This window comes from Carassius auratus, chromosome 22, assembly GCF_003368295.1.
Source record: "Carassius auratus strain Wakin chromosome 22, ASM336829v1, whole genome shotgun sequence".
NCBI classification, from domain to species: Eukaryota; Metazoa; Chordata; class Actinopteri; order Cypriniformes; family Cyprinidae; genus Carassius; species Carassius auratus.
In genome coordinates, this window is record NC_039264.1 from 30,548,700 (window position 1) to 30,576,580 (window position 27,881).

Sequence of the window (27,881 nt, forward strand, 5' to 3'; positions counted from 1 at the left end):
TATATATCAGTGTCAAAGTACAAATAATTCCCAAATTAATAAAAAGTGCAATTCTCTCTCTCTCTCTCTCTCTCTCTCTCTCTCTCTCTCTTTCTCAGAGAACTTATTAGAAAACAACGGTAAGTGTTTTAGATGTGCTATGCTTAGTTTGTATTACTGGACAAGTACTAGTTACTAGTACTATTACTAGTACAAAAGATGACAGTTTGAATTCCGTGTCTAGTATTTTTGTGTTTGTGAAACATCAATACTCCTTAATAATCTGTTTTCTTACAGGACAATAATGTTAATGACTTGCCACCAGTTGGCACTTTAAGTGGCACATAACATCAAAAATGTAACATTGTTTTTACTTTTTACACTTTCATTGAAAACGACACTAAAGAAAATTAGGAAATGAATGAATCTGGCAGTGGAACAGTGGACATCATGCAGTATTTGCACTATAAATGATATTGTATCTGGTTCGATATTTCAGTTATTAAGCCTTGCCTGCTTGCATTCACTTATAACTGATATAACGATTTTTCCTCCTCACACAAAGTCTCACACTGAAAGACAGTCTGCACTACTAATAAACAAATGCTTTCTTGTCGGCTGCAAGAATAAATTCACAGTTAATGTTAGTATTTGTTATAACTGAAGCAGTATGATACACTGGCCTTCTTGATCAGTTTTTCTACATTTCCTGGAGATGGAGAAAATCCCAAAACCAGCGGTGATAGAGATCAAGCAGAAGCAAAAGAGATCAAGACTGTCAAAGAATCTAAGTCTGGAGGAGGAGAAGGAGAGGAAAAGAGACATTGATGTAAGTTATTGAGTCTGATCTACAACATATTATAAGATCAGATCAGTACATAAACACATATATCAGCTCTTCTGTACCTGAACATGTGTCCATGATGTCCAGATGTGTGGTCTGGTTTGTGATGGGATTGTTGATCACACAGCTGTAGCTGTTTTTCTCCTGATATTCCACCTCCAGAGGTAGAGAGAGACTGATGCTGAGATCAGACACACTGATGCTGGACAATAAACTGTTTCCTTTGTACCAGGAGAGAGTCACATGAGTCTCTGCTGATGACAGGAACAGACAGACGAGCTGAAAACATGAGAGAATAAAGAGAAATATGGGTAAATCTAAAAAAAATGTTGAGTGAGTGTTTGTCATGTTGAGCCGAGATTGTGTTTGTACACTGTAAAAAAAAAAAAAAAAAAGTTGCATCAACTTAAAAAAGCACTTGCGATAAGTTGCCTTATTTTTTTGAGTAAACTTAACAAACGGGACTAAAGTCCACCCAACTTAAAATAATAACTTAATATCACAAGTTGTCACATCATAAATAGTCATGTTAACCTAAAAAATATCAGAACAAAATATTTTTGTTTACTGAACACAAGGCCTATTATCTATAAGCATACACCATTTTAAAGTGAAAAAAAAAGTGACATGACATTCAGCCAAGTATGGAGACTTATACTCAAAATTCATGCTCTACATTTAACCCATCCAAAGTGCACAAACACAGAGCAGCGTTCATCATTTATGCTGCGGCACCCGGGGAGCAGTTGGGGGTTCAGTGCCTTGCTCAAGGGCACCTAAGTCGTGATATCGCCGGCCCGAGTTTTGAACTCACAACCCTAGGGTTAGGAGTCAAACTCTCTAACCACTAGGCCACGACTTTATATTATTCCCATAGTCTAAATAAATAAAAGACCATACCACGGGTCAAATAACTTTATTATTATTGAAAGTTTGTGTCCAAAGCACAAGGACATACCAAGTCTTGTATATTAACTTCTTTACTCAATGCATTTTACACTGAACTCAGCACATGGTACATAATGCATGTTAAATAAATCCAGTGTTAATTATACCTTCATACGTTAGCAGTCTTGTGGCATGAAGTCACATGTATTTAACTTTTTTGTTTGTTTTAAAGGAACTATTATGTGAAAATTACTATATTGCGTATTTTAACACCAACCTAACCCACTGGGCAAAGTTATGTCCAGTGGACGTCTTTTTATGTCTTTGCAGACGTTGAAAAGACGTCCGCTGAGGAGACAGAATGTTTTTATGTCTTCTGTACGTCTGATATGGATGTTCACAGATCCTCCTTACAAGGTTTTGTGACAATTTCTGTCAGACATATAGAGAAGCTCTTATTGAGAATTAACAGAGGTTTAAATGTTGATGTTTGATTCATTTGAAGTCACCATTGTGGTGGAAAGGGTCTGGTTTAGTGGGGATCTTGGTCCAGTTACTTCTTGTGTTAGCTTGCCTCTCTCTCTCTGCTCCACGGCCCAGGTCCACCTCTGCCTCATGGTCTCTCTCTGCTTAATGGTCTGTCACTGCTCCATGGCCCAGGTCCCCCTCTGTTCCATGGTCTGCCATTGCTCCACGGCCCAGGTCCTGTTCCTTTCCACGGGACTGGCCCTCCATCCCTCGCCCTGTTCCGCCTCCACTCCACCACCCTCCTGGAATTTCTTGGGGTTTGTTTGTTTGGGTGTCTGGAGCCGCCTTTTAGAAGGGGGAATATGTAAGGTCTGTTCTGGGTTTTGTTTATTGTTTTCATGTTCTTGTTTTCATGTCTTTTATTTTGTAGTCTTTGTTCATGTGTCATGCTCCCCTTGCCCTCTTGTTCCCTGTGTCATGTTCTGATTAGTTTATTCTTTGGTTGCTTTAGTCATGTGTCTTGTTTCCATTGGTTTGTTCTTGTCATGTGACCCTCATTGTTTGTATAAGTAGTCATGTTTTTGCTATTGTGCTTGGTTGTGTATTAATGTTGTAACCTGCTTTTGGTGAGTCTAGTCTGTTCATGCCACTTCAAGTCTGTTCATGTCAAGTCATTATATTGGATGTTTGGATCATTGCACTTTTGTAAATAAACTGCACTTGGGTTCTCACTACGCTCGCCTTCAGTGGACTATGCATTACACAAATAGACAGAGAAAACACTGCAGCAGTTTTTAACAGAATTAAGCAAATAGTGTCAAGTAATGGAGTAATATGGCAATGTTCATGAAAAATAAGAAGAAGAAGAAGAAAGAGAAGAAGAACAAGAAGAAGAAGAACAGAAAACAAGCTTCAAATTAAGAACACATTGGATTCTGTAGCTACTATATATATTATAATAAAACAGACAACAAATAGAGATTTTAAATTAATCATTTTAAAAATGATTTTTAGCATTTTATTTATTTTCTGGAAATGTCAGTAAAATTATAAACAGAGATCTGAATGCAGAATTAGTAAATTTTAAAATATTCATGATTAATTTGATACATTACAGCATATAAAAATAATATAATGTCTACCTTATATAGGTAATACCTTATATCAGTATTCTGAAGATACACATTAGTACAAATTATAATTTGTATATGTAGCGGCAAGTTCATTACTCTGAAGAAAAAAAACAAAGAAACCATATAAATGTTTTTATAACTTACCGATCAGACTCCAGCAGCACAAACCGAGCAAAGCAAACATGTGAAACATTTTCTTCATTAGTTCAGTGTCAGATCTAATAAAACCTCTGCTCAAACACTGAATTCACTAGAACTGAATCCTCCCACAACAGAGTTTGCTCCTCCTTGTTCACAAACTACATTTTCATATGATTTGTTGTAGTTATGATCTGTTATAGTTCATTTGGCCCTTATTAAGTCTTTATCTGTTCTTAATGAGTGAATTATTCTTTATTTTTATCATTTAACATACTTTTTAGCTGCCTTTTTTGTTTAGCCTTTTATTAGCTAAACATTGAAGAATATTATGTGAATTTTGTATAAACTATATTCAATGGTAAAATGGAGCACAACTCTAGTGCTTTTTAAAGTTGTTGTTTATATTTATTCAGTTCTCAATGGTAATTTATGGAAAAGCCAAAGTAAAAAGTTAAAAGCATATATGATCTGTAACAGTTTTACTGAGGTTCATCTTCTGAGCCAAACTGAAAGATGCTGCGGTTGTTTTTCTTCAGAAATGTGGTTTGATCTGTTGGTGGACAAACATCTTGTAGATGAGTGTGTGTAAAGTGTGTAGAGTGTGTACAGTATGTGCACTTGTAGAGTGTGAATTCACTGCATGTGTGTTTAGTTTGGAAGAGAAAAGTGTCTTCCTGCTCTGCTACTTATATGTGTGGCAAAAAACAAAATAAGAAAAAAAAAAAAAAGATGAGATAATGTTTGACACAAGAAGAGAGAAACAAAGATCAAATTATCATATTTAGATCAGCTTTAGCAGCTTCAGCGTTTCCTTCATCATTTAGTCTTTCCCAGCATTTTCCTTTGAAAAATGTTAAAACCGAACATTTTTTAATCAATACAATAAATGAAAATGTGAGCTTTGACTCAAAACACAATATATATATATATATATATATATATATATATATATATATATATATATAATATTATTATTATTTTTTTACATTATGTTACATTAATCTTGCAATCACCTGTTGTTTAGAGCTGTGATGATGTTTTAGCAGCTGGTATTCAACACCCATCCGATGGTGCCACTGATACAGTGAATGAAAGTATCATGCGAATGTCTTCAGTTCCTCTTTCAGGAAATAATCCAAATAATCTGCGTTTAACTGAGTTTTTATTATAAACTGGCAAAAGTGATCAGATGTTTTATTTAGTTCATTTTCCCCGGGCGCCGCAGCATAAATGGCTGCCCACTGCTCCGGGTGTGTGCTCACAATGTGTGTGTGTGTGTTCACTGCTCTGTGTGTGTGCATTTCGGATGGGTTAAATGCAGAGCACAAATTCTGAGTATGGGTCACCATACTTGGCTGAATGTCACTTCACTTATAGTGGCTCTTCAGCTGTGATTATTTCCTCATCACATGTGATACTGTACGCTACACATCTATGCAATTTATATACCATTTATGTTTATTTAAATAAATCAAACAATGTCATACAAAAAGTGAAAAAACAACAACAACAGAGACAAAACATTCTTAGCAGAAAATAAATGTAATCAAATGTGAGTCAGGGCCTGTGTGAGATCTATCATTTATTACAGTAGATCCAGTATCTGATCATCATTTTTTTAGTGACAATTGCATACACAGCCTCCTTTAATTTCTAAAAGGAAAAGAAAATACAGTCAACCAGGAGCCTGGCTAAAGCTTAAGATTAATGCTTCAAATTCAGTCAGAGTGAATATTCAGTACAACATTTATGAGACCTAAATCAAATTGATTTTCTTTATCTTAAAAATCCCAGTCTTGAAACAAAATAATAGAATTGAACATCATTTGAGGAACAGGCTTGTCTTCCATCACTTTACTAGCTGAAAACAGTGGTTTTATTTTTGATGGATCCAAAACCCACATAGAAACATTAAGTTACTTGTTTTGCCTTTTATTATATTATATTATATTATATAATATAATATTATATTATATTATATTATATTATATTATATTATATTATATTATATTATATTATATTATATTATATTATATTATGTTATATTATACATATGAAGTCTGTCAGCAGTTTTTATTTTCCCAAAATAACAACATATGCTATTGTAATGTATATGTAAGTTTGAGGATCTTATCATGCTGACAAACACATACTCAAAGACTTTATTCTACTTCATCTTTAAAAATAAAATATTAAAATAACAACAACATAAAACGATGTATATATGTACACACACACACACACACACACACACACACACACACACACACACACACACACACACACACACACACATATATATATATATATATATATATATATATATATATATATATATATATATATATATATATATATATTTGTTTATATAAATAATCATATATATCAACTTTTTTTTGGTATTAGATTATTTTTCTAAAGAGTGGTTCTGTCACCAGACAAAACAGATATTTTCTGAAGGGATCTGACATCTGAGGCTGAATCTTAATTTTCTGGCGTGGAGGATGATATGAATTATAATCGTAAAGCGAGATGAATAAGATAATTGACAATTTTGTTATTGCCTAAACGACATATATGAAACATAATAAAACAGAATAAATGAAGAAGAACATTGTTGAATACTGGAGGCTGTACATTTCACGGGAAACCAGAGTCAAACTGTAGTGATTTAAAATGTTGAATAGTATTTAATTTTCTTTTTTTTTTTTTTTTTTTTTTTTTTTTTTTTGGTAAACGGATGAAGTACAAAGTTGAAACCATGTATGATCTCAAATTATCAGTTTTACTTATGTTTTGCATGTCAGTCAAATTAAAACCTGCTGCAGTGTTTTACTATTATTATTATTATTAGTAGTAGTAGTAGTACTGTATATATTATTATTATTATTTATTATTATTATTATTATTATATATATTTTTTTTGCTTTACAAAGCTATTCCTGTTACTTACTTGATCATTATAGAGTAAAAACAGAAGCACACACTGATCTACAGCTGACTCACTGAAATGATAGAAACACACACAACATAAATGAGAAATAAATGATCTTACCGAATTACAGTTTCATTCATAGAACGTTGAATCATGAAACATAACAATAGTGATCTCGTCTTCACAAATCTGACCTGTGTGAACAACAGAAACAGATTAAAACAATGTTTTCATGTCAAAGTTGAAGGGTTAATGAACACAGTTGATTAAATATATTTAATGCTTAAAAACTGCATTAACCATTTTAATTTCACATTATTACATATTACATTTTTTACACACAAATCTAGAGGATTTTAATCTAGAGGATTAAAACAATGATTACAGAATCAGTTTTTTGTGTGAGAGACGAATAAAGAGCTGTTCATTGTAGATAAATGCAAACAAATAACCACACACTATAGGAACTAAATGGTGTAACCAACATAAAATTAATGTGGTCTATCAGTTGATTAATGTATTTGGTGAAGTAAGGTTTTACTCTTAGTATTCATTATAACAGGAGCAGTATGAAACACGCCTTCTTGATCAGTTTTTCTACATTTCCAGCAGATGCAGAAGATCCCAAATCCAGCGACGATCAACAGAGATCCAGCAGAAGCAACAGAGATCAACACTGTCAGAGAAACTGAGTCTGGAGGACGAGGAGGAAGGTTACAAAGAAACAGTCATTGATGTAAGTGAATGTGTCAGTCTGATTTACAAAAAAAAAAAAAAAGTAAAGTTTAGTTTAGTTCAGTAAATAAACTACTGCTGTACCTGAACATGTGTGACAGAGTTTCCTGATGTCCAGATGTGTGGTCTGGTTTGTGATGGGATTGTTGATCACACAGCTGTAGCTGTTTTTCTCCTGATATTCCACCTCCAGAGGTAGAGAGAGACTGATGCTGAGATCAGACACACTGATGCTGGACAATAAACTGTTTCCTTTGTACCAGGAGAGAGTCACATGACCCACATTCACCACTGAACACAACAGTGAACAATTCTGCCGTGATGAAGATGAAGATGAAGATGATGATGATGATGAACATTGTGAAGAGTCTCTGCTGATGACAGGAACAGGAAGATGAGTTGAAAACACGAGAGAATAAACAGAAATATGGGAAACATAAAATTATGTACATAGCTAATAACCTAGAAGCACAGGATACATTTTACTTACCGTAAACAGAAACATTGAATGTTTTTGATGTCAGTTTAGCTCCCCTTATCTTTACTTCATAGTCTCCAGTGTGTTGTGTTGTGATGTTTGTGATGGTCAGAGATCCAGTTTGATTGTCCAGCTTCAGTCTGTCTCTGAATCTCTCGTCAGTACCATTATATGTGTAGAAGATTGCAGGATCTCTGTTGATTTCAGCTATCAGAACGTGTTCAGCTACAACATTCCACAGTATGTCATCGTCTTTATGTATTTCAGTAAGATCAGTGTGTAGAGTGACAGTATCTCCCTCCGTCACTGACACTGTCTCACCAAACACACCTGGAGAATAAACAGATTTTACTCTGATTAAGGTTCTTGTTAGTTAAGAAAACCTGAAATCAGTTTGTAACATCTTTAAATGCAGAAAAGACACAAAACAAAATGAGAGTAAACAAATATTTTGTATTAAAATGATTTGCAGTAGAGCAAAATAAAAGGAACATGATTGATTAATTACAGTTTGAAAGTACAAGTTAAAATATGCTGGAAAATTCAATGATTTTGTATTACTGAATTGATGTGCAGTTGTTTATGATCACTGCATGAGTATTTTAAATTATATTTTAGAAGTTGCTTGTTCATGGTTTGAATTTGCAATCATTGAAATTACGATTTCTAAAACAACAAGAGAGATTTGAAATGAAGCAGAATCTCACTCTGAAATGTGAATAAATGACATAAATAACTTCATAACTTACCGATCACACACCAGCTGCACAAACAAAGAGGAACAATAACCATGTTCAGCTGTTTGGTGACAAGTCTGATCTAATAAGACTATCAGTGAAAGCACGACTGATCTAAACAAACACATCACAACTGAAGTGAATCCTCCTCTCACAGAGTTTGACCCTCTTAATGCAAACACACATGAGTATGTGTATCTTATATATAGTTACATACATATGAAAATATTATTTCGCCTATTAGTAAGAATCTTAATCTTCTTAATATTGGACAACATTCCTATTTATTTATATTTTAACACTGATAGTTTTTAAAAGTCTGACTGCTGAACAAAACTATTGTTGTATATTTGATGGACTACATCTCCTGGTAAAAATGGAGCCTAACTGTAGTGATTTGGAAATATCTGTGTATTTTTTATTCATCTCTTAATGTTAGTATATGGAAGCTAAAACCATTTACCAAATAAAAGCGACTAAATCTGTAATTGGGACAGTACTAGCTCAAAAGGGACACACGTGCATATTAGTAGCTAAAGAGTACATTTTAGTACAATAATGGTACATATTTGCACCTTTTGGAAAGTTACTGATTCCAGTCACAGCTTTTAAACCTGTTTTTTCTCTCTCTTTCTGAGAGTAAACCAGATTTACTGAAGATAAGCTTCTGACTCAAACTCAATGTGGTTGCGGTCAGGTTGTTTTTTCTAGAAATGTGGTTCAGTCTGTTGGCTGGATGAACATCTTGTGTGTGAGAGTGGGGATTCAGTGCATGCGTGTCGAGTTTGAAGGTGAAGAGCGTCTTCCTGTTCTGCTTCGAAGTTTAATCTACAGAAACATGATTGAAAACATTCACATCAAGGTAGATAACACACAAAATGATTACCACTGCCATTCAGAGCAGTTTCACACTAAACTGATTTCAACTGAATATTGATGGTTTATTGCATTTTTAGAGCTGCTTTACAGCAGAAGGGAATTGTTTGTATCAGTGAATAAACGTTTTTAGCATGAACCAAACAAAGGGAACTAATGGGATAGTTAACAGACAACAGGTGAACAGAATGGCTAATTAATCAAACTGTGGAAAACTAGGTCACAGGCGAAACTCAGACACTGGAAATCAGATATGTAGCGGTTTTGACAGGGTGCTTCATCATTAAAGGCGTCATTTTGTCAACAGTATGCAATTATTCTTCTTTTTTAGATTTTACTGTAAAGTAACTGAATACTGTATCTGTATAATGTCAAGTGTTGGCAAACACTCATGTCTGTTTGTCTGATGAGTAAATGTGTAAACCAGTGATGATCTTCAGCTGTTTGTTTGCATGTGTTGCATTTACAGACTGGATCTCTGACCATCACCAGAACCACTGACTCAAGACAGTTAAAACTACAGATCATCAGTAAAAATTATAGATAACAATAACCATGAACTGCACAGGCATAACTTTAAGATAAATTAAAATCTCTTACTTAAACATTATGTTATCTTCCAATCACCTGTTGTTTAATGTTGTGATGTTGTTTTTGCTTCTGATAATCAAAACCCACCAGATGGCGCCACTGATACAGTGAATGAAAGTGATGACAGCAGAGAGGTGTCAAAGATATTGGTCCAATCGATTGTCAATCTAAGTCCATCTATAATAATAATATTAATATTAATATTAATACTTTTAATTGATAATTACAGCTTCAGGTTAGTCTTCAGGTGCTATAGCAGGAAATAAACCAAAGTAAGCTGTGTTCATTTGAGTGTTTGTTTGTTTGTCTGTCTGTCTGTCTGTTTGTTTGTTTTATAAACAAGCAACAGGGGGCAATGATCAGGTGTAGATTTTATTCAGTTCATTATATTGAGAACAGCAGTATATGTTTTTAGCACACCCTGCCGGGTGTTGTTTAGACATTAAACAATCATGTGTGTTACTGTACAGTGTACACTTTTATGCTTATTTAAATAAGATAAAAATGAAAAAACATGATGAAAAAGGAGAGGGTAAAAAATCAGAGACAAATATCTTGGCAAAAATAAATGTAATAGAAGTGTGAGTCAGGGCCTGTGTGAGCTCTATCATTTATTCCAGTAGACGTGGAATCTGGTCACCGTTTTTTGGTGACATTTCCATACACAGGATCCTTCTTGAATTTCTGCAAAGAAAAAAATACAGTAAATATGATGCAACAGTGTAAAAGCATAACAAAAATATAAAAATAAAGATTCTGAGTGAATATGCAGACCAACATTTACAATACCTAAAGTTTTGTAAAATAATTCATTAATAATCAAAGTCATAAAAACTAATAGAACTGAACATAATTTGAGGACAGCTAGGGGTTGCCTTACATCATTTTTACTTCAAAAGTTTAGTAGGCGTTCACAAATCAGGTGGTAAATCACTGTTTTGCATTCCCATGGATTATGCACATAATTTGATTGAAGATGCATTTGCATTGCCAGCAGCCACTGTCCTATAACGGTGGAAAACTACGAATTTTTAAACATTTTGTTCTTTGCATTTGATTCCCTGTTAACTATGGAAACAAAAACACAAGGACCTGTCCCAATGATATTTGTTCCATTTAGTGAGCAACCTTATAATTAAGAAATGAAAATCTCATGTTTCTAGTTTCTATCTTTCACAGTGACACAGTCCTTCTTTGACACGAGGACACACCCACCAGTGTTATACTGCATCAACCAAACCTGAATAAAGATGTGTTTGTTTAGTAATGCCTTTGCACACCGGTCCAGCTAACCAATCACAAGACACACACCGGCCCAGCTAACCAATCACAATACACACCGGCCCATCTAACCAATCACAGCACACACCAGCCCAGCTAACCAATCACAGCACACACCGGGCGAAACTCAGACACTGAAAATCAGATGTGTAGCGGTTTTGACAGGGTGCTTCATCATTAAAGGCGACATTTTGTCAACAGTGTGCAATTATTCTTCTTTTTTAGATTTTACTGTAAATTAACGGAATACTGTATCTGTATAATGTCAAGTGTTGGCAAACACTCATGTCTGTTTGTCTGATGAGTGAATGTGTAAACCAGTGATGATCTTCAGCTGTTTGTTTGCATGTGTTACATTTACAGACTGGATCTCTGACCATCACCAGAAATAACCAATCACAACACACACCGGCCCAGCTAACCAATCACAGCACACACTGGCCCAGCTAACCAATCACAGCACACACCGGCCCATCTAACCAATCACAAGACACACACCGGCCCAGCTAACCAATCACAAGACACACACCGGCCCAGCTAACCAATCACAAGACACACACCGGCCCAGCTAACCAATCACAACACACACCGGCCCATCTAACCAATCACCACACACACTGGCCCAGCTAACCAATCACCACACACCGGCCCATCTAACCAATCACCACACACACCGGCCCAGCTAACCAATCACAAGACACACACCGGCCCAGCTAACCAATCACCACACACACCGGCCCAGCTAACCAATCACAGCACACACCGGCCCAGCTAACCAATCACAAGACACACACCGGCCCAGCTAACCAATCACAGCACACACCGGCCCAGCTAACCAATCACAAGACACACACCGGCCCAGCTAACCAATCACCACACACACCGGCCCAGCTAACCAATCACCACACACACCGGCCCAGCTAACCAATCACAAGACACACACCGGCCCAGCTAACCAATAAATTTGATACAGGAACTATTGGAGCCGTTCATGCCAGACTGGAGAGAGAGGTGTTGTAATAATGTAAAATATGTGAAAAATAATGTGTTTTTCAAACAATCAAGTATGAAAGCCTGTTCTAGTACACCCAACCCAAGAAAAAACAAAACAAAAAAAATGAATCTATACTTTGTAAAACCGCATAATAAGTCCCCTTTAAATTAATGATCAATCTCTGAGTTTTTCTTTGGGTGGCACCTCTGACACAGGGTCATATGTCTACTCATTCCATTGTTCTTGTGCACATATTCTACATTTCCAACTGATATCAGTGGTAAATAAAAGAGTTGCTATTAAAGAATGACAAGGCATCACTTTCTCATCATGCAAACACAGAAGTCTACCATTTTAACCCGCAGTGAATAAATGCTACTCTCTTTCTTCCGAGAAATACTTTCATTATATAGAAAGAATAATGAAAGTGATGAATGCTAACTGAGGCTGACATACTGCCTAAAAGAAACTCATGCAGTTTACTGTGAGGACATTAATATTTTATTTATTTATTTTTTTTTTTTTTGGATGAACTAATCATTAAATTACTGTGCAGTAATAGATTTGTGCTAATCACATGTATAGGTCTGCAAAACAGACACTCTTTTAGTGTTTATACTGATGTTCATACATACACTTAAATGACTTATACCATCACAAAATGAAAATGTTGTCATTAATCACTTACCCCCATGTCCTTCAAACCCGTAAAAGCTTCATTCATTTTCGGAACACAATTTTCCGGTTTTCATCCAAAATATCTTAAATCATGTTCCGAAGACAAAAGGTTTTATGGGTGTGAACAACATGGTTCCCCCATGGTAGTGATTAATGACAATATTTTTATTTTGCGGTGAAGTAACCCTTTAATGTAATAGCATAAACATTTTTTTTTTCTACTGAAGAGCTAGCTTCAGTCAGCCTGACTTGACTGAAACAACTTCTTCCAACACAGATCTTACCATTTTCCGTGCTGTTGGTTTATACAATGCTGAATAGCTTCTGGTCTCAGCTGCATTAACAAGAATCACTGATGTGTTAAAACAACAAACCTTTCAATATTATACCAAAATTTGTGCTTTGAAAAGATAAATATCTAGACATGAATTGCTTTCTGTACTGACTGTTTTTTCTGCATTTCTTGAAGATGCAGAATATTCCGACTGCAGCTACAATCAACACAGATCCAACAACAGCAGCAGAAATCAGAACTATGTACAACAAAGGTAGGTCCTGATCTGTAATGAACAATTCTGTAATGGACAGAACTTAGCTGTTAATGTGAGTGAATATGTTTATCTGATTTACAACAAATATAAAATATAAACACTACTGTATATAACAAGGAAATCAGTATTAATATCACCATACCTGAACATGTGTGACAGAGTTGAGTGATGTCCAGATGTGTGGTCTGGTTTGTGATGGGATTGTTGATCACACAGCTGTAGCTGTTTTTCTCCTGATATTCCACCTCCAGAGGTAGAGAGAGACTGATGCTGAGATCAGACACACTGATGCTGGACAATAAACTGTTTCCTTTGTACCAGGAGAGAGTCACATGACCCACATTCACCACTGAACACAACAATGAACAATTCTGCTGTGATGAAGATGATGATGATGATGATGAACATTGGGAAGAGTTTCTTGTGATGACAGGAACAGGCAGACGAGCTGAAAACATGAGCGAATCAACAGATCAGCCAATCGGTTTAGTGTGTTGACGATCAGTGAAAGTCAAATCAAACTATACAATTAAATCTAGTTATATATTATATATTTAAAGGAATATTCATGGTTTCAGCAGCTGTTAAGCTAATTTTACAGTGTTTGTGCCAAGATCTAAAAGTCTTTATTAAAAAATAAAATAAAATAAAAAATGTGAGATTACAGTGAGATACTTACAATGGAAGACAATAGGGCCAGTCCATGAATGTTAAAACACTTTTACAGTAATGACACAATACATCACAATATGAGTGTTAACATGAGTTAAGTGTAAACAAAATATATCAAGTTATGTATCTCTGTATTTTCTGTTTTTCTTTTTATTTATTTATTTATTTTTTACATCCAGCCCAATGTTGTCCAATGAAACAATGTTCATATTAAATGCTTTGAAAACAAATATTTTGAATGTAACCATGTGCAAAACAGGGTTGAAATCGCATCACATACTACATTGTAACATTACAATCTAAAAACAAAAATAATGCTTTTTAAAACAGAAGTTAAATTCGCTAAACTAAAAATGAAAATAGATTGATTACATTATATTTTGAATACCTGATTAAAAATCTATACAATATTTGATAGGGAGCCAGTGCAGCGATGACAGGACCGGGCTAATATGGTCATACTTCCTGGTTCTAGTAAGATCTCTTGCTGCTGCATTTTACTGCTGTCAGCAGCACATGTATCACTCAGAGCATCTAACAGAGCAAGCCTCTTCAAACTAGACATGTTAACTATATCTTACCAGTTATTAGAAAGCCTTTAATAACAAGCATGGTAAGGACAAATTGGATTATGCAGTTTCACTACAGCAGATCATGTTGTGTCCTTCGCTACTTTTCAGATGCACTCGTATCAAACTACTGTATACTGATATACTGTAAACTTTATTCCATCATACAATATTTTTTATAGAAAATATATTCACTTGTTGAATGAAATCAATGTGACACCGGCCCTGAGTAAGAAAATGTGAATGTTTGGACTAATGATCTCGACTCACCATAGACGGAAACACTGAATGTTTTTGATGTCAGTTTTGCTCCACGTATTTTTGCTTCATAGAGACCAGCGTGTTGAGTTGTGATGTTTGTGATGGTCAGAGATCCAGTATGATTGTCCAGCTTCAGTCTGTCTCTGAATATCCCATCAGGACCATCGAATGTGGAGAAGATTAGCCATTTTTTAGCTATGAGAGACTGTTTAACTCCAAATAGCCACACTATGTCATCATCTTCATGCATTTGAGATTCAATGTTCAGAGTGACAGAATCTCCCTCCATCACTGACACTGATTTAACAAACACACCTGGAGAATAAACAGATATTACACTGATTAATGCTTCTAATATACATCACCAATAGATAGATAGATAGATAGATAGATAGATAGATAGATAGATAGATAGATAGATAGATAGATAGATAGATAGATAGATAGATAGATAGATAGCTTACCAATTAGATGCCACCAGCACCAGAAAAGAACTATCACATGGAACATTTCTGTAAAAATGGCTAAAGATGAATGTACTCTCACCTATATTGAGATGAGCAGTGACAACCAGTGTATTAGCACGCTACTAACACTGCACGTGGCAATGAACAACCTTTTGCAGAGTAGTGTGGAGCATGTGAGAAGCCACACAAACTATTTATTATTTATTTGTGGTGCATATATACACTGCTCCAAAAAAATAAATAAAGTAAGGGAACACTTAATTGTCATAGTTTATCTCCAAGTCAGTTAAACTTCTGGGATATCAGTTTGTCCAATCATAAGTTACTGTGAAATAGTTTCTCATGCTTTGGTGCAAATGAAAGTGGCAACAGGTGCACTGGAGAGACAACAACAAGGCTGTTAACAGTTGCCACAAAATTATAATATATATATATTTTTTAATAATAATAATGATATATATATATATATATTTTTAAAACCACTTTATGTAGAAATATCAATTCCCAAAAGTAGTATGTTAAACGTCGCCAATTGGATGGGTGCTTAAATATTTCTTAATTTTGAATTACTTCAATAAATCAATTATGAATAATTTTTCATTTCAATTTAATGCCAGCTGTGACTTTCTGCAGTGCATCTTCTGAGTCAAAATGAAAGCCAGTATGGTTGGTTTTCTGTAGAGTTGTGGTTTGAGTTGTGCAAACAGCTTGTAGGTGAAAGGGGGATTCAGTGTGTATGAGTTTAGTTTGTAGGTGAAGAGCTAATGCCCTCCCGAAAAAGCTTTATGGTCAGATTAGTGCTGAATCCGTAAAAAAACTGTCAAATCAGAGTCCCAGGTCAAACTAGATTTTTCATTGCATTTATTGTAGCATCAATCATACTCCCACAGTAGCTAAATACCCTCTGATTCCACCTGATGCATTAGCCACGCCCTAAACTCACGCTATTGGTTGAGCTAGAGAGAGATTGACAGATCTGAGCAGATTGCTCTCAGTCTTTTAATGGTGTCTGGAGGGCTCAATGTTCACACTTTTGAGGAAGATAAACTGACGGATAGTAAACTTGTCAATTAAGTTAAGAGAAAGTATTTTACAATAAAAACCTTATACTTCACCATTAAGAAATTAAAATGATCAGTATGCTCATTATGACTTATGACTATATCCTGAAATGTTGTCTGGTCCACCATTCTTCATGTTTTGGACAACAACCCCTGGTCTACTTGGTGTGCTCATGTATAGCCACTAGAGGGCATGCTTCTTAGTTTGTTTTTTTCTTTGCAAGAACGAGTCAATCTTTTGTTCGTTATCTAGCTTGGCTCGGTGTTCATCTTCAGTTCTCTCTTCACAGCAGTTCAGTCAGTGTACTGTTTGAGTAAATGAATTACTCCGGGATATTGGTTTGTTTTAACTCAGAGGGAGTGTCAGACACAAAAAGTTAACAGATCAAGTAATTTGAGGATTAATGCTTATTGGAGACGCAAACCATTTCAAACAGTTCGTTTTGGTGAACTGGTTCAAAAAGATCCGGTTAAATCAAATCATTCATTCGTAAGGCGGACAACGCGCTCACATCAGACCCGGAAGAGAAGACAATGCTGAATAAAGTTAAATTTTTTTTATTTTAGGACCAAAATGTATTTTTGATGGTTCAGCAAATTCTAACTGACCCTCTGATGCCACATGGACTACTTTGATGATGTTTTTCTTACCTTTCTGGACATGGACAGTAGACCGTACACACAGTTTCAATGGAGGGACTGAGTGTTCTCTGACTAAATCTAAAATATCTTAAACTGTGTTCCGAAGATGAACGGTGGTCTCACGGGTTTGGAACGACATGAGGGTGAGTCATTAATGACATAATTTTCATTTTTGGCTGAACTAACTCTTTAATTTGCTTGCATTGACCTTGTTTTTTCTCGACAGTGGTAAGACATTTATTTGATCATATCTCTTTTTCACATTGATTTCTGTGTCTTTATATGTGGTATAGTCGCTGTATAAAAGCTTAGTGTGACAACACAGCACCTAAGAATTAGGGCTGCACGATTAATCGCATGCGATTGTCATGCGTGTCTTTGTCAGTAAAGCCGGTTCTGTGATTAGCAGTAAATGTCCACCACCTGATTTCAAATGGAGCGGCACTTCCCAGCTAGAATTTTCTTTGTTCTAAAATGTTCTAAGAACATTCCCATGGATTGTTCTAACAATGTTTTTAGCGGGTAGTTTTATTTTTGTTCCCAGAACGTTCTCTCAAAAGATAGGATAACGTTCTCTAAAAACATTCTACAAATGTTTATCAATAACATTATTAGAACATTATTCCCTAACATTCTAATTCAGATTTAAGCGGATGTTTAGATGTGGATGTTGATGTCTGTTTAAAAGTAATAGCTTGGTTTGATGTTACCATAATGCTGGTAAGTGTTGGCTTTAGTTGTGCAATTTGACACTTGACTTGTCAGTGTTGTTTTTTAGCTGCTGTCATCTTTATTGTGGCTAAAACAGCAAGAGAACATGTGGTTCAATGGTGCTGTTTGCTTGCTGATGATTGATATGTCTGATTACCTGTTTTCACCCAAGTTACTGTGTGGTGTTAGTTAAGTATTATTTATTAAAGTGACTCAATGGGTCAACAACCTGACACCCAGCTGAATTTAAAGCAGATAATTTCAAGGATTTAAAAAAAAAAAAAATACTTTGCTTTGTCACACAAACATCAAGATTCAGTGTATGAATCTCAACAATGGTGACATGCTTTATGCTGCAATGTATTCTGGGTACATCATGCAAAACTCATCCATGGCACCCAGAATGCATTGCGGCATGAAGCATGTCACATTGTTGAGATTCTTACACTAATTCTTGAGGTCTCTGTATGTCTAAGCATCCTAAAGTTCGAAGTGATTCTAAAACAATGTATTTTAAAAAGATCAGATGAAAATAAAATGACATAAATTGTCAGGATCCTGTGTATTACAACACATCCATTATAGTCATTAATATTAAATTAATAGCGTAGAATAGACTCCTGGTAAAATCAGTTGATCAGATTGCTATATTAAGACATTTTTAATATCAGCCAGTAACCAACATTACCTAATGACATCGTTTTGTCACTGTTTTTGCTGTAACAGATATAATTACAGCAGCTAAATGAACGCTTAACACTGAAAAGAGTCATACTTCCTAAGTACTTATCAGCATAATGGTGACATCAAACTAAACTATAATTTTCAATAAACAATCAACATCTCTGTTAATCTCAATAAGAACTTTTTTACATTTATGACAGAAATAAATCTTGTTTATAATAAGTGAAGATTGTCATGTTTTTGGAGTATTTACGCTAGAGTTTGACACCAAACGGAGGTTGGGTTTTCACTTTCAACCAACATCTGACTTCTGAGCAATGTCAGTCCACATCTAGTGTGATGGGAAGCCGTAATTCACTGACAAGCTGTGCAATATCACGTTCATAATCGCAGATTAATCGCATGCGGTTATGAACGCGATATTGCACAGCTTGTCAGCGATCTACGGCTCTGTATATTAAGTGCGGCTCCATTTGAAAGCAGCTGATGGACATTTACCGCTAATCACAGAACCATCTTTACTGATGAGACACGCATGACAATCGCATGCGATTAATCGTGCAGCCCTACTAAGAATGGTTAAATATTTCAATGGTCAACTTGACAAAAAAAAAAAAAAATTGTACAAATGGCATCTTTATGTTGTTTGTTTGTTTTGTTGTTGTTGTTGTTTTTTACTTTGAAAAACAACACAGAGGCATACATGATTTACAAATGACGACTGAAATTACACAACATTTTCATTCACAGTCTGTACACCATATCAAATAAATAAATAAATGAACGAATGAATGATCTCTGGGTTGCATTTCCCAAAAGCATCGGAAGTTCAGTGTAGACCCATTGAAACCAATGGAGCAGTTTAGGCTTATGATGCATTTGATTGTCAAATGATTTGATATAAAAATATAACGTGGCATTATACTGTCAACAAATGTAAATGGATTTTCACTCCATAAATAGATCATATGTTATTTAAATATTTTGATTAATGCTTCTGCTAAATGAATGTCATATAGCCAAAAAAATTATATATATATATATATATATATATATATATATATATATATATATATATATATATGTATATATGTATGTATGTGTGTATGTGTGTGTGTGTGTGTGTGTGTGTGTGTGTGTGTGTGTGTGTGTGTGTGTGTCTGTAAAAGTGTTATTTTATTTATTTTATGTTATTTATTTATTTTATGTGTAACCTCATCACAACATCAAAATCAGGATTTGGATTGTGTGATAAGATCATCTATAAGTCTTATGTATGTTTGTCTTATGAGAGAATGTGTGAATCTCTGAATCGATGCTGTTTCTCTAATGTTTATTTGCATGTTACATTATAAATTCAGGCGTACTCACAATCAGTATCTGTAGAAAAACATTTTCACAGCACTATTTTTATATTTTTGGCTTATGTTAACTTTCTTCTTCAGGTGCTTCGGTGTCAGTGTCAGGGATGGAGAGAGATTCAGTCACTGTACAACACTTATTTTAAAACAAACCAGCAAGAAAAGATGAAATGGTATTTTACTAACATTCGCATTGCTCATTTGCTGTAGCAGGAATAGTTGTTACTGTTGTTCTGCTGCTGGTGTGGTTTACCGTCGCCACAGGAGCCACACAGCAGTACCACTGAACGTATGCATTACATACTGTACAGTTGATTTAACATGATAAATAAGAGGTATTGTGAATTTATTTATTGTGTATGTGTGTGTTTGTGTGTGTGTATATTAGGGGTGTAACGGTATGCAAAAATCACGTTTCGGTAAGTACCTCGATTTAAAGTCACGGTTCGGTTCATTTTCGGTACAGTAAGGGAAAGAAATGCAAACATTAAACTGCAGGTTGTTTATTACTATAAACTTTTTTTTAAACAATTTGTTTACACTTTTTTAAAATACTTTTTAATAAAATATATATAAAATAAAAAAAAGAATAAGAAAGAAAAAACTGCTGCAAAGTTTTCCACTAAATAAAATACTCTCAGTCTCAAACCAATATCATATAGCCTAAACAAGGATTTGATTGTCCTGTAAGTGTAACAGCAGCAATCACATGGCATTTGTAATAACATGTACATAAATTGTTTATTTTGTATTTGCCTACATTATGTATTGTAACAGTTTTATTATTAACCAATCATTATTGCCTCATTTTTTTATATAATGCATTTTAAGTCATTTTAAAGGCTATTGATGGCTTAGGTCTTTTTTATAGCAACAACAACAATAAAAAAAAGAAAGAGTAGCATAATTTACATTTGATTTACAGATTATTTTAATATATATCAAACATTTAATTCAATTGTGCATTATAGCTGACACCTACATGAACAATTACACAGTTGTTTTTATGACTATAAGTCATTCTGCTCAAATGCTACTGACGTCAGAAAATTGTATACCAATATCGCATGCAACTTTAGAGATGTTTTTTTTTTTTTATTTTTTTTTTTTTTTACTTTTACTTTTCTTTTCTCTTTGCTGGATTGGATTCATCCATCAATTATGAACATTCAGTCGCAAACATGAGGTGCGAGCGGTCGCAAGGGATGAGTCAATTCGGGAGTTCGGAGCGGGATTGCGAATCATTTGAGTCAGTTCGGGAGTTCAAAGCGGGTTCGCGAATCATTTGAGTAAGTTTGGGGATGGCGAATCATTTGAATCAGTTCGGGAGTTCTTAGCGGCTTCGCGGATCATTTGAATCAATTCGAGAGTTCGGAGCGGCTTCGCGGATCATTTGAAAAAAATTTGAGTTCGGAGCGGGATCGCGAATCATTTAAACCAGTTCGGGAGTTCGTATAGCGGGTTCGCGAATCATTTGAGTCAGTTCGGGAGTTCAAAGCGGGTTCGTGAATCATTTGAATCAGTTCGGGAGTTCAGAGCGGGATCACAAATCATTTGAATCAGTTCGGGAGTTTGTAGCGGATTTGCAAACTGTTTGAGTTAGTACGGGAGTTCAAAGCGGGTTCACATATCATTTGAATCAGTTCGGGAGTTTGGAGCAGGATCACGAATCACAAAAGATTCACGCTTGTAAATTTTCGAATTGCCCATAACCTTTCATTCGTTGCTGCCAACTGGGGTGGCATTTGCCACTTTATGCCACCCCCGTAAATCTGCCTCTGCACACACAGACTTCTAGATTGAGCATATGCATCACAACAACGGTGACAAACAAAAGAGCTCTATAGCACAAACTTCTCCTTATTTTCCAGCCTTTTTTTGTTCTGATTGTCACCATTGATGTGATTCATATCCAAAATCTTGATGTCTCTTTGTGACGACGAAATCTATTTTGTATATGAAAGTACATATTTTATCTACAAGATTTCTAACCATAAGAGTAAATCTATAGTTGCAACAATACGTAAACATCTTATTTCGCTACAATTTGTCACCATTATAAGCAAGATGTGTACGCTGTATCTCAACTCTCTTTGCCACAATAACAGTGTTTTACAACCCACAAGTTACAGCAGCAAAAGACAAGCCAACACCAACAAAGAGCTGATAACACCTGGGCTCTTTTAAATTTTGTCACGTGCACCGCACCGAAAGCCCAGTACCGAAACGGTCCGGGATGAATACACATACCGTTACACCCCTAGTGTGTGTGTGTATATATATATATATATAAAACATAGGGAGTCAAATTTATGTAAACTATGAACTGTCATCTTCATATTTATAATAAAACTGAAGCAGATATTCAGGTAGTGTCAGAACAATCAAAGAAACAAATACCAGAATACATAAAACAATAATTAATACAAAACTGCTATTTGTTTCAGAAAGCAAGTGTCTGTTCAAGAATTTTAGATGTGGTATTGGAATTAGTAATACTTTGAATTTGAAGTACATTTAAGAAATATAAGTGTATGAAATAAAAACTTCTGTATTACCAACAGAAAAAAAAACAAAAACAAAAAAAATCCTGCATCCTAACAGAGGAAGAAACAGATCCATAAAGACATTATCAAGTCAGTTAGATAATGCTGTTGTCAGATACTCAAGATCATATGCTGCATTCACACTGTGTTGTAGCTGTCAGTAAAGTGATGCTCCTCAGAACAGGTCTCAGTTAACACACATGACATAGAGTCTACAATTTAGTGCAGAAACTCATTTAAATACATGTACATGCTTGATGTGAACAACGACAGATTAGTGCCATCTTAAATGACAGATTGTGAAAAGCACATAAATCTACATCACAGCGACCTGTAAAACTGAACAGAGATGATAAATTCAGAAAATAAGATGAAAATATCTGGGCATTTTCTATTTGTATGTAGAGACTGAAAGTTCATTATAATTAATTGAGTTCTGAACTAATTCAATGAATCATATATTTCATATATCTTAATTATTCATCATAACCTACAAAATAACTGAATGAAATCCTTCAATCTTTTGATATGGTTTGTCTGTCATTATTCACCTAACCCTTCAGAGTAGTCAAATGTAGCAGAAGGAGGTGAATGGCAGAGGTGGAGAGTCCAGGGGTCAGAAAGTAAAAGTCCTGCCATATGTTTATTCCACCCATGAACCCAGCAGCTGATTTCACCAGAGGAGGAATCAAGTCATTCCTTTCAAGTCACAAACAAGTCTCAAGTTAAATCCCAAGTCCTCAAAGAGTTAAAGTCAATGAGATAATTAAGTGACTAATTAAATGATAATTCTGCATTAGTGATGAACACCTGCTGTTAACAATCAACATCCCTGAAGAAAAGAGAAACACAAGAACTACAACTGACTTTAAGCACAGCCTTGGATGAAATCAACTGGAAGAAAAAAAAAAAAAAAAAAACTTTGTCACCATAATTGTGGTGAGTCCACCATCATGGAGATCAGTGTTTGCTTTAGTTGGGCTCTTGACCCTTTTAATAATTCAAAGTAATTTGCTTTTAAACACTTGCGGTTGTGTTACGTAGTAAACATTAACACACTGCTGAATTAAAAGCTTGAAGTAGACAATTTAATTGCCCTTTTTTCATCTGAAACATTTTAATTAACTTCATGAAGGTTTCTCTCTTTGGTTTGTTAAATTATGTTCAGCAATTACTGAACTACAAAAAAAAAGTCCTATTAAACAAATATTATTGTAATGCTTAAATATTGGGTGGGGGGGGGGGGAATTTTTGCAGGCTCTGGATTTTAGACATGAGCACTTATCATATGATCCTCAACAGTGGTTACAATAATTATTCATGCTACAGTGCATAATCAGAGTTTTTACTATGGTGTTACCCAGCATGCACTTCAGCTTGAAGCGTTTTGTTGATTGTCACCATTGTTGAGATTCATATGCTGGGTCATGATGTCTGTGCGTCTTATTAGGAAAAGATTTCGAAAATGTATATTTATTACATACATTAGGAAATGTATTCATTATAGTGATTAAACCAACGGTTCCACAAGGTAGGTTATTTAAAAACTGAACATTTGTTAATAATAAATACATAAAATTGTTTTGGAAATAAACAGGCTGATGCCTAATAATTACTTCATCATGTAAAACCAGCTAGTAACGGTTTTCTGCACAGCACTGATCACACTGTTTTATAACAGCACATGTACTTTTACAGAGAAACATCTAACATAAGAAACCAAAGGTCAAGAGCCCAACTGAAGCAAACACTGATCTCCATGATGGTGGCATAATTTTAACCAATAAAACATCAGCATCTGATCCTCTGTAACGCACAATAACAGCAGGTGTTCATCACCAACGCACAATCATCATTTAATTAGTCTCTTAATTATCTCATTGACTTTAACTCTTTGAGGACTTGGGATTTGAGTTGAGACTAGTTTGTGACTTGGAAGGAATTACTTGTTTCCTCCTCTGGTGAAATCAGCTGCTGAGTTCATGGGTGGAGCAAAAATGTGGCAGGACTTTTACTTTCTGACCCCTGGAGTATCCACCTCTGGTGAATGGAGCAGATTGAGAGGGAGAATCTGAAAAAAAAAAACAGCAGTTGGCGCTAGTGCACTGTTTTAGTTCGGGATCTGCTGTTAGAAAGAAGAAGAAGGAGAAAGCAGGTGTGATTGCGCTTCACATTCCTGTCAAGTTGGTGGCGCTGATGCACAAGATCTGTTGTTAACTGGACTTTGATTTTCTCCAAGAATGAAGTCGTGTCAGTTGACAAACATCAATCGTGAAGATCGCAGAGGTGTTTAACAGCGATCACAAGCCGGAAGTATTTGAAAGACTTCTGGATTCTGTTCCTGCAGCATAAGATCGTCTGTACTACTGCAAGTAAGTCTGAATACTTTCACCATTACACTTACTTAGGAGAATGGTGAACGCATTTCAGAGCTGGATGAAGTGTGATTTGTTCAGTTATAACTTGACCTGTCTGTCACCGAATAACAGAAAGATATTAATAAAACAAACCGTTTAAAGACGATCGACGCGTGTTAAAGCATTTTAACAAGTCTGTAAAAATATAGACTAGCAGTCCGAGTAATTCTAAAAGTGTTGTTTTATTGCCTCTTTTTTCTATTCTAAGTCGCGAGACAGAAAGTGTTTTGTGATCAAATCAAACCTGTTCTTCCGGTATTGTGTAATATTCGGTTCCCGAGAAAAACTGTTCCCGTGAGTGGAGTTAACATGAATATTCATTAGTTCCCTTATTGTGGGCGTGTCCTTGAAACAACGTGCAAACGAATGGAACTGAAAATAGCAGTGTACGCTCGTCAAATCTCTATTTGATTTAATGGATTAACGTATTTTGAGCAGGTAACGAAGTGTCAATGTTAAGTGTTAATTAGCATTAACTGCAACAGTTCCAAAACAATGGATAGTTTGAGTAATATGATAAATTGTCTTTCGTGTTTTGCTTGAATGATTACAGGCACAAAGAAATACAATCAATAAGCTAATTTAACCTATTTTACCTAATATAGTTTTTACTGTTTGGTGTATTTCGCTTTTTATATATTTCATTTGTGGGGCTTTATTTTTAATAGTTTGCTATTGTTATTGTTTTTTTCTGTGTGCCTTACAGACGATTAATATTACACAAACTGCATTGTTTTGACACTGTTACAATGCTTCAGTGCTTAACATAGACCCTCTACTAATCCAAGTATCGATTGTCTCATTTGAGGAGCGTGCACTGATTAGGGAACTAAACTCCACCCACGTGAACAGTTTTTCACGGGAACCGATTATTACTACACAACACCGGATAGAGAGACGATAAACACGAGTAAAATTAATCTTTAATCTTTTAAACTTCTTAATGATCCGATAGTAATGATCATGTAAATAAAGACGTGTGTTGTGAGTGATCTGAAGAGATTATTACATGGCAGTATATCTGTAGCTTATTTTAATTGTATATTGATTGCTTGATAAGTCAAAGATTTAGCACTAGTTATTTTCTTCATCATTTCTTCCTCTGAACTATCATGATCTTGATCTCATTGTCATGTCCAGGTCATGATGAGCATCTGATCATCTTCGGAGACACAAAGATCTCAGTGTTGAGCTGTTCATCTGCAGTATGTCAGAGAAGAGTGGAAATATGAGTCTCTCACACAAACAGAGGTAAGACTGTCTCGGGTTAAAAACAGCTTGAAACTTGTTAAATGTCTAATTTTTACATCCTGTACAACCCCAGAATTGAAATGTTTTACATTTTTGTTTCAGATTGCACATTCAGTGCACATAAAATGTAAATAATCATTGCTAACTGAAGTATCTTTTGCTGTGTGTTAAATTAACTAAAATGAGTAATCAATTTTTAATGACTATACAGGAGCACACTCTGCTGCATAACATTGAATGGCTCAGCATAAATATAATATTAAGTTTAGATAATCCCCAAACAAACAGAAGGAATCTCAGTGATTTGATTCTGTAGACAGGTCTGTAATTATTGAACACAACACGCTGAATGTGGGTTAACTTTCCCTCATATAACAAGTCTGTCTGTGATCATGGGCATCATCGCATTAATAAAACATCTACTAATACTACAGCAATAAACATTATGTATAGCTGTCAGAACATTGTTTATTCTTTGGCTCCAGAAAGATGTTTGAATTCAGTTTCTTCACTTTAATCTCTCTTTAATCTCTCAAGTACATTGTGTCTTTTTGTAAGGGTCCACAATTTAGTCAAAAATGGTTACACTTGAGTGATGAAATGAATTTGTAGCAAAAACCTCATTAAATGTTCACTTTGCTGGATAACAGGTTTGTAAACCGGCTCAAACCCATGCATGCATTGCTACTGTGGTATATTTATTCATCACACAGACTGATTATTTTTCATAGCACGTTCAACATATGTCACACTATACAGCCCTGGTGTGTAATCTGTAGATATGAAGTCTGAAGAGATGTGTTCCAGCTTTCATTAAAGATGAACTCTTGCTTGTAGAGCTTTCAAGACATGATACAGTAGTGTACTAAATGAAAAAGATCCCGCTTGTCATTCGTTGATGTAGATGAATTTGATTCTAATTAGTTGGTTGAAATAACGGAAAGGGCGCATCAGAAGTGTATTTGTTGAGTAAGTGAATGATTCTGTAAATAATGAAAGGATGGGTGAGTGTTGAAGCTGGGGTCTGTGTCTCTATTGCTAGAGAAGATATGAATGAGGAAGGTGGGACGACTGAGTCTGAGGAGAATGAAGGTGAATGTGGCACAATGGTAGAAATGAAGCTTGTGTGTTACATGAGGATGCTTCTGCCGTGACAGAAGAGAGCTTGGACTCTATATACTTTGGACTCTGGATACTTTTCTCTCTTTTTTGCTTTGCAGTATATATTGTAGTTTCTGATTGTATCAAAGTTTTAAAACAGTTCCCACTCTGTTCTTTGTGTCATCAGTGTAAGATCAGGCTCACATGTGTCCAGCTCTGTGTCTGTGAAGAGTGACCGGTCAAAACATAATCCACCGATATTCAGTGAAGAAACACCATCAGCTACTGAAAGGTATTTCATTTGGTTTGTTCCAACATAGCATTAGCTAATTTCTCCACTGGGATATCTGTGATAGAAAATATTAGTGAATCATACAATAACTCACAGAGTTTCATCTTCTTTCTTCACTGAACTGTGTCTAGAGCTTCTTTACAATAATACAGTTACACAGACAGACACTAGAGAGCATAAATGCAATAATGAATGTGACAATCAAACATGAATGTGTCCATCTATCTACAGAAATGTCCATTTACAACATTATACCTTTTCAAATGAGACTGAAGAATCTGCTGTAGTAAAATAGTCTCCCCCTCTCTCTCTCTTTTCTTTGTGTCATCAGTGTAAGATCAGGCTCACATGTGTCCAGTTCTGTGTCTGTGAAGAGTGACTGCTCAAAACGTGAACCACTGACATTCAGTGAGGAAACCCCATCAGATACTGAAAGGTATTTCATGTGTTTCGTATTATGGCATTAGCTAATTTTTCCACTGGGGTATCTGTGATAGAAATTTCCTATTTCCTTATCTGCTTTCCTTTTCATTGAAG

General features: G+C 35.2%; 1 protein-coding gene across 1 annotated transcript in view; it reads left to right on the forward strand.

Annotated features, from left to right (window-relative positions):
* The first annotated feature begins 694 nt into the window (after positions 1-694).
* Positions 695-27,881, forward strand: part of LOC113040575 (uncharacterized) — a 42,846-nt gene continuing 15,659 nt past the window's right edge. The window contains 5 exon segments of the mRNA XM_026198878.1: positions 695-808; positions 6,951-7,124; positions 17,208-17,209; positions 27,240-27,344; positions 27,676-27,780. Coding sequence (XP_026054663.1) covers positions 695-808; positions 6,951-7,124; positions 17,208-17,209; positions 27,240-27,344; positions 27,676-27,780 — 500 coding nt within the window.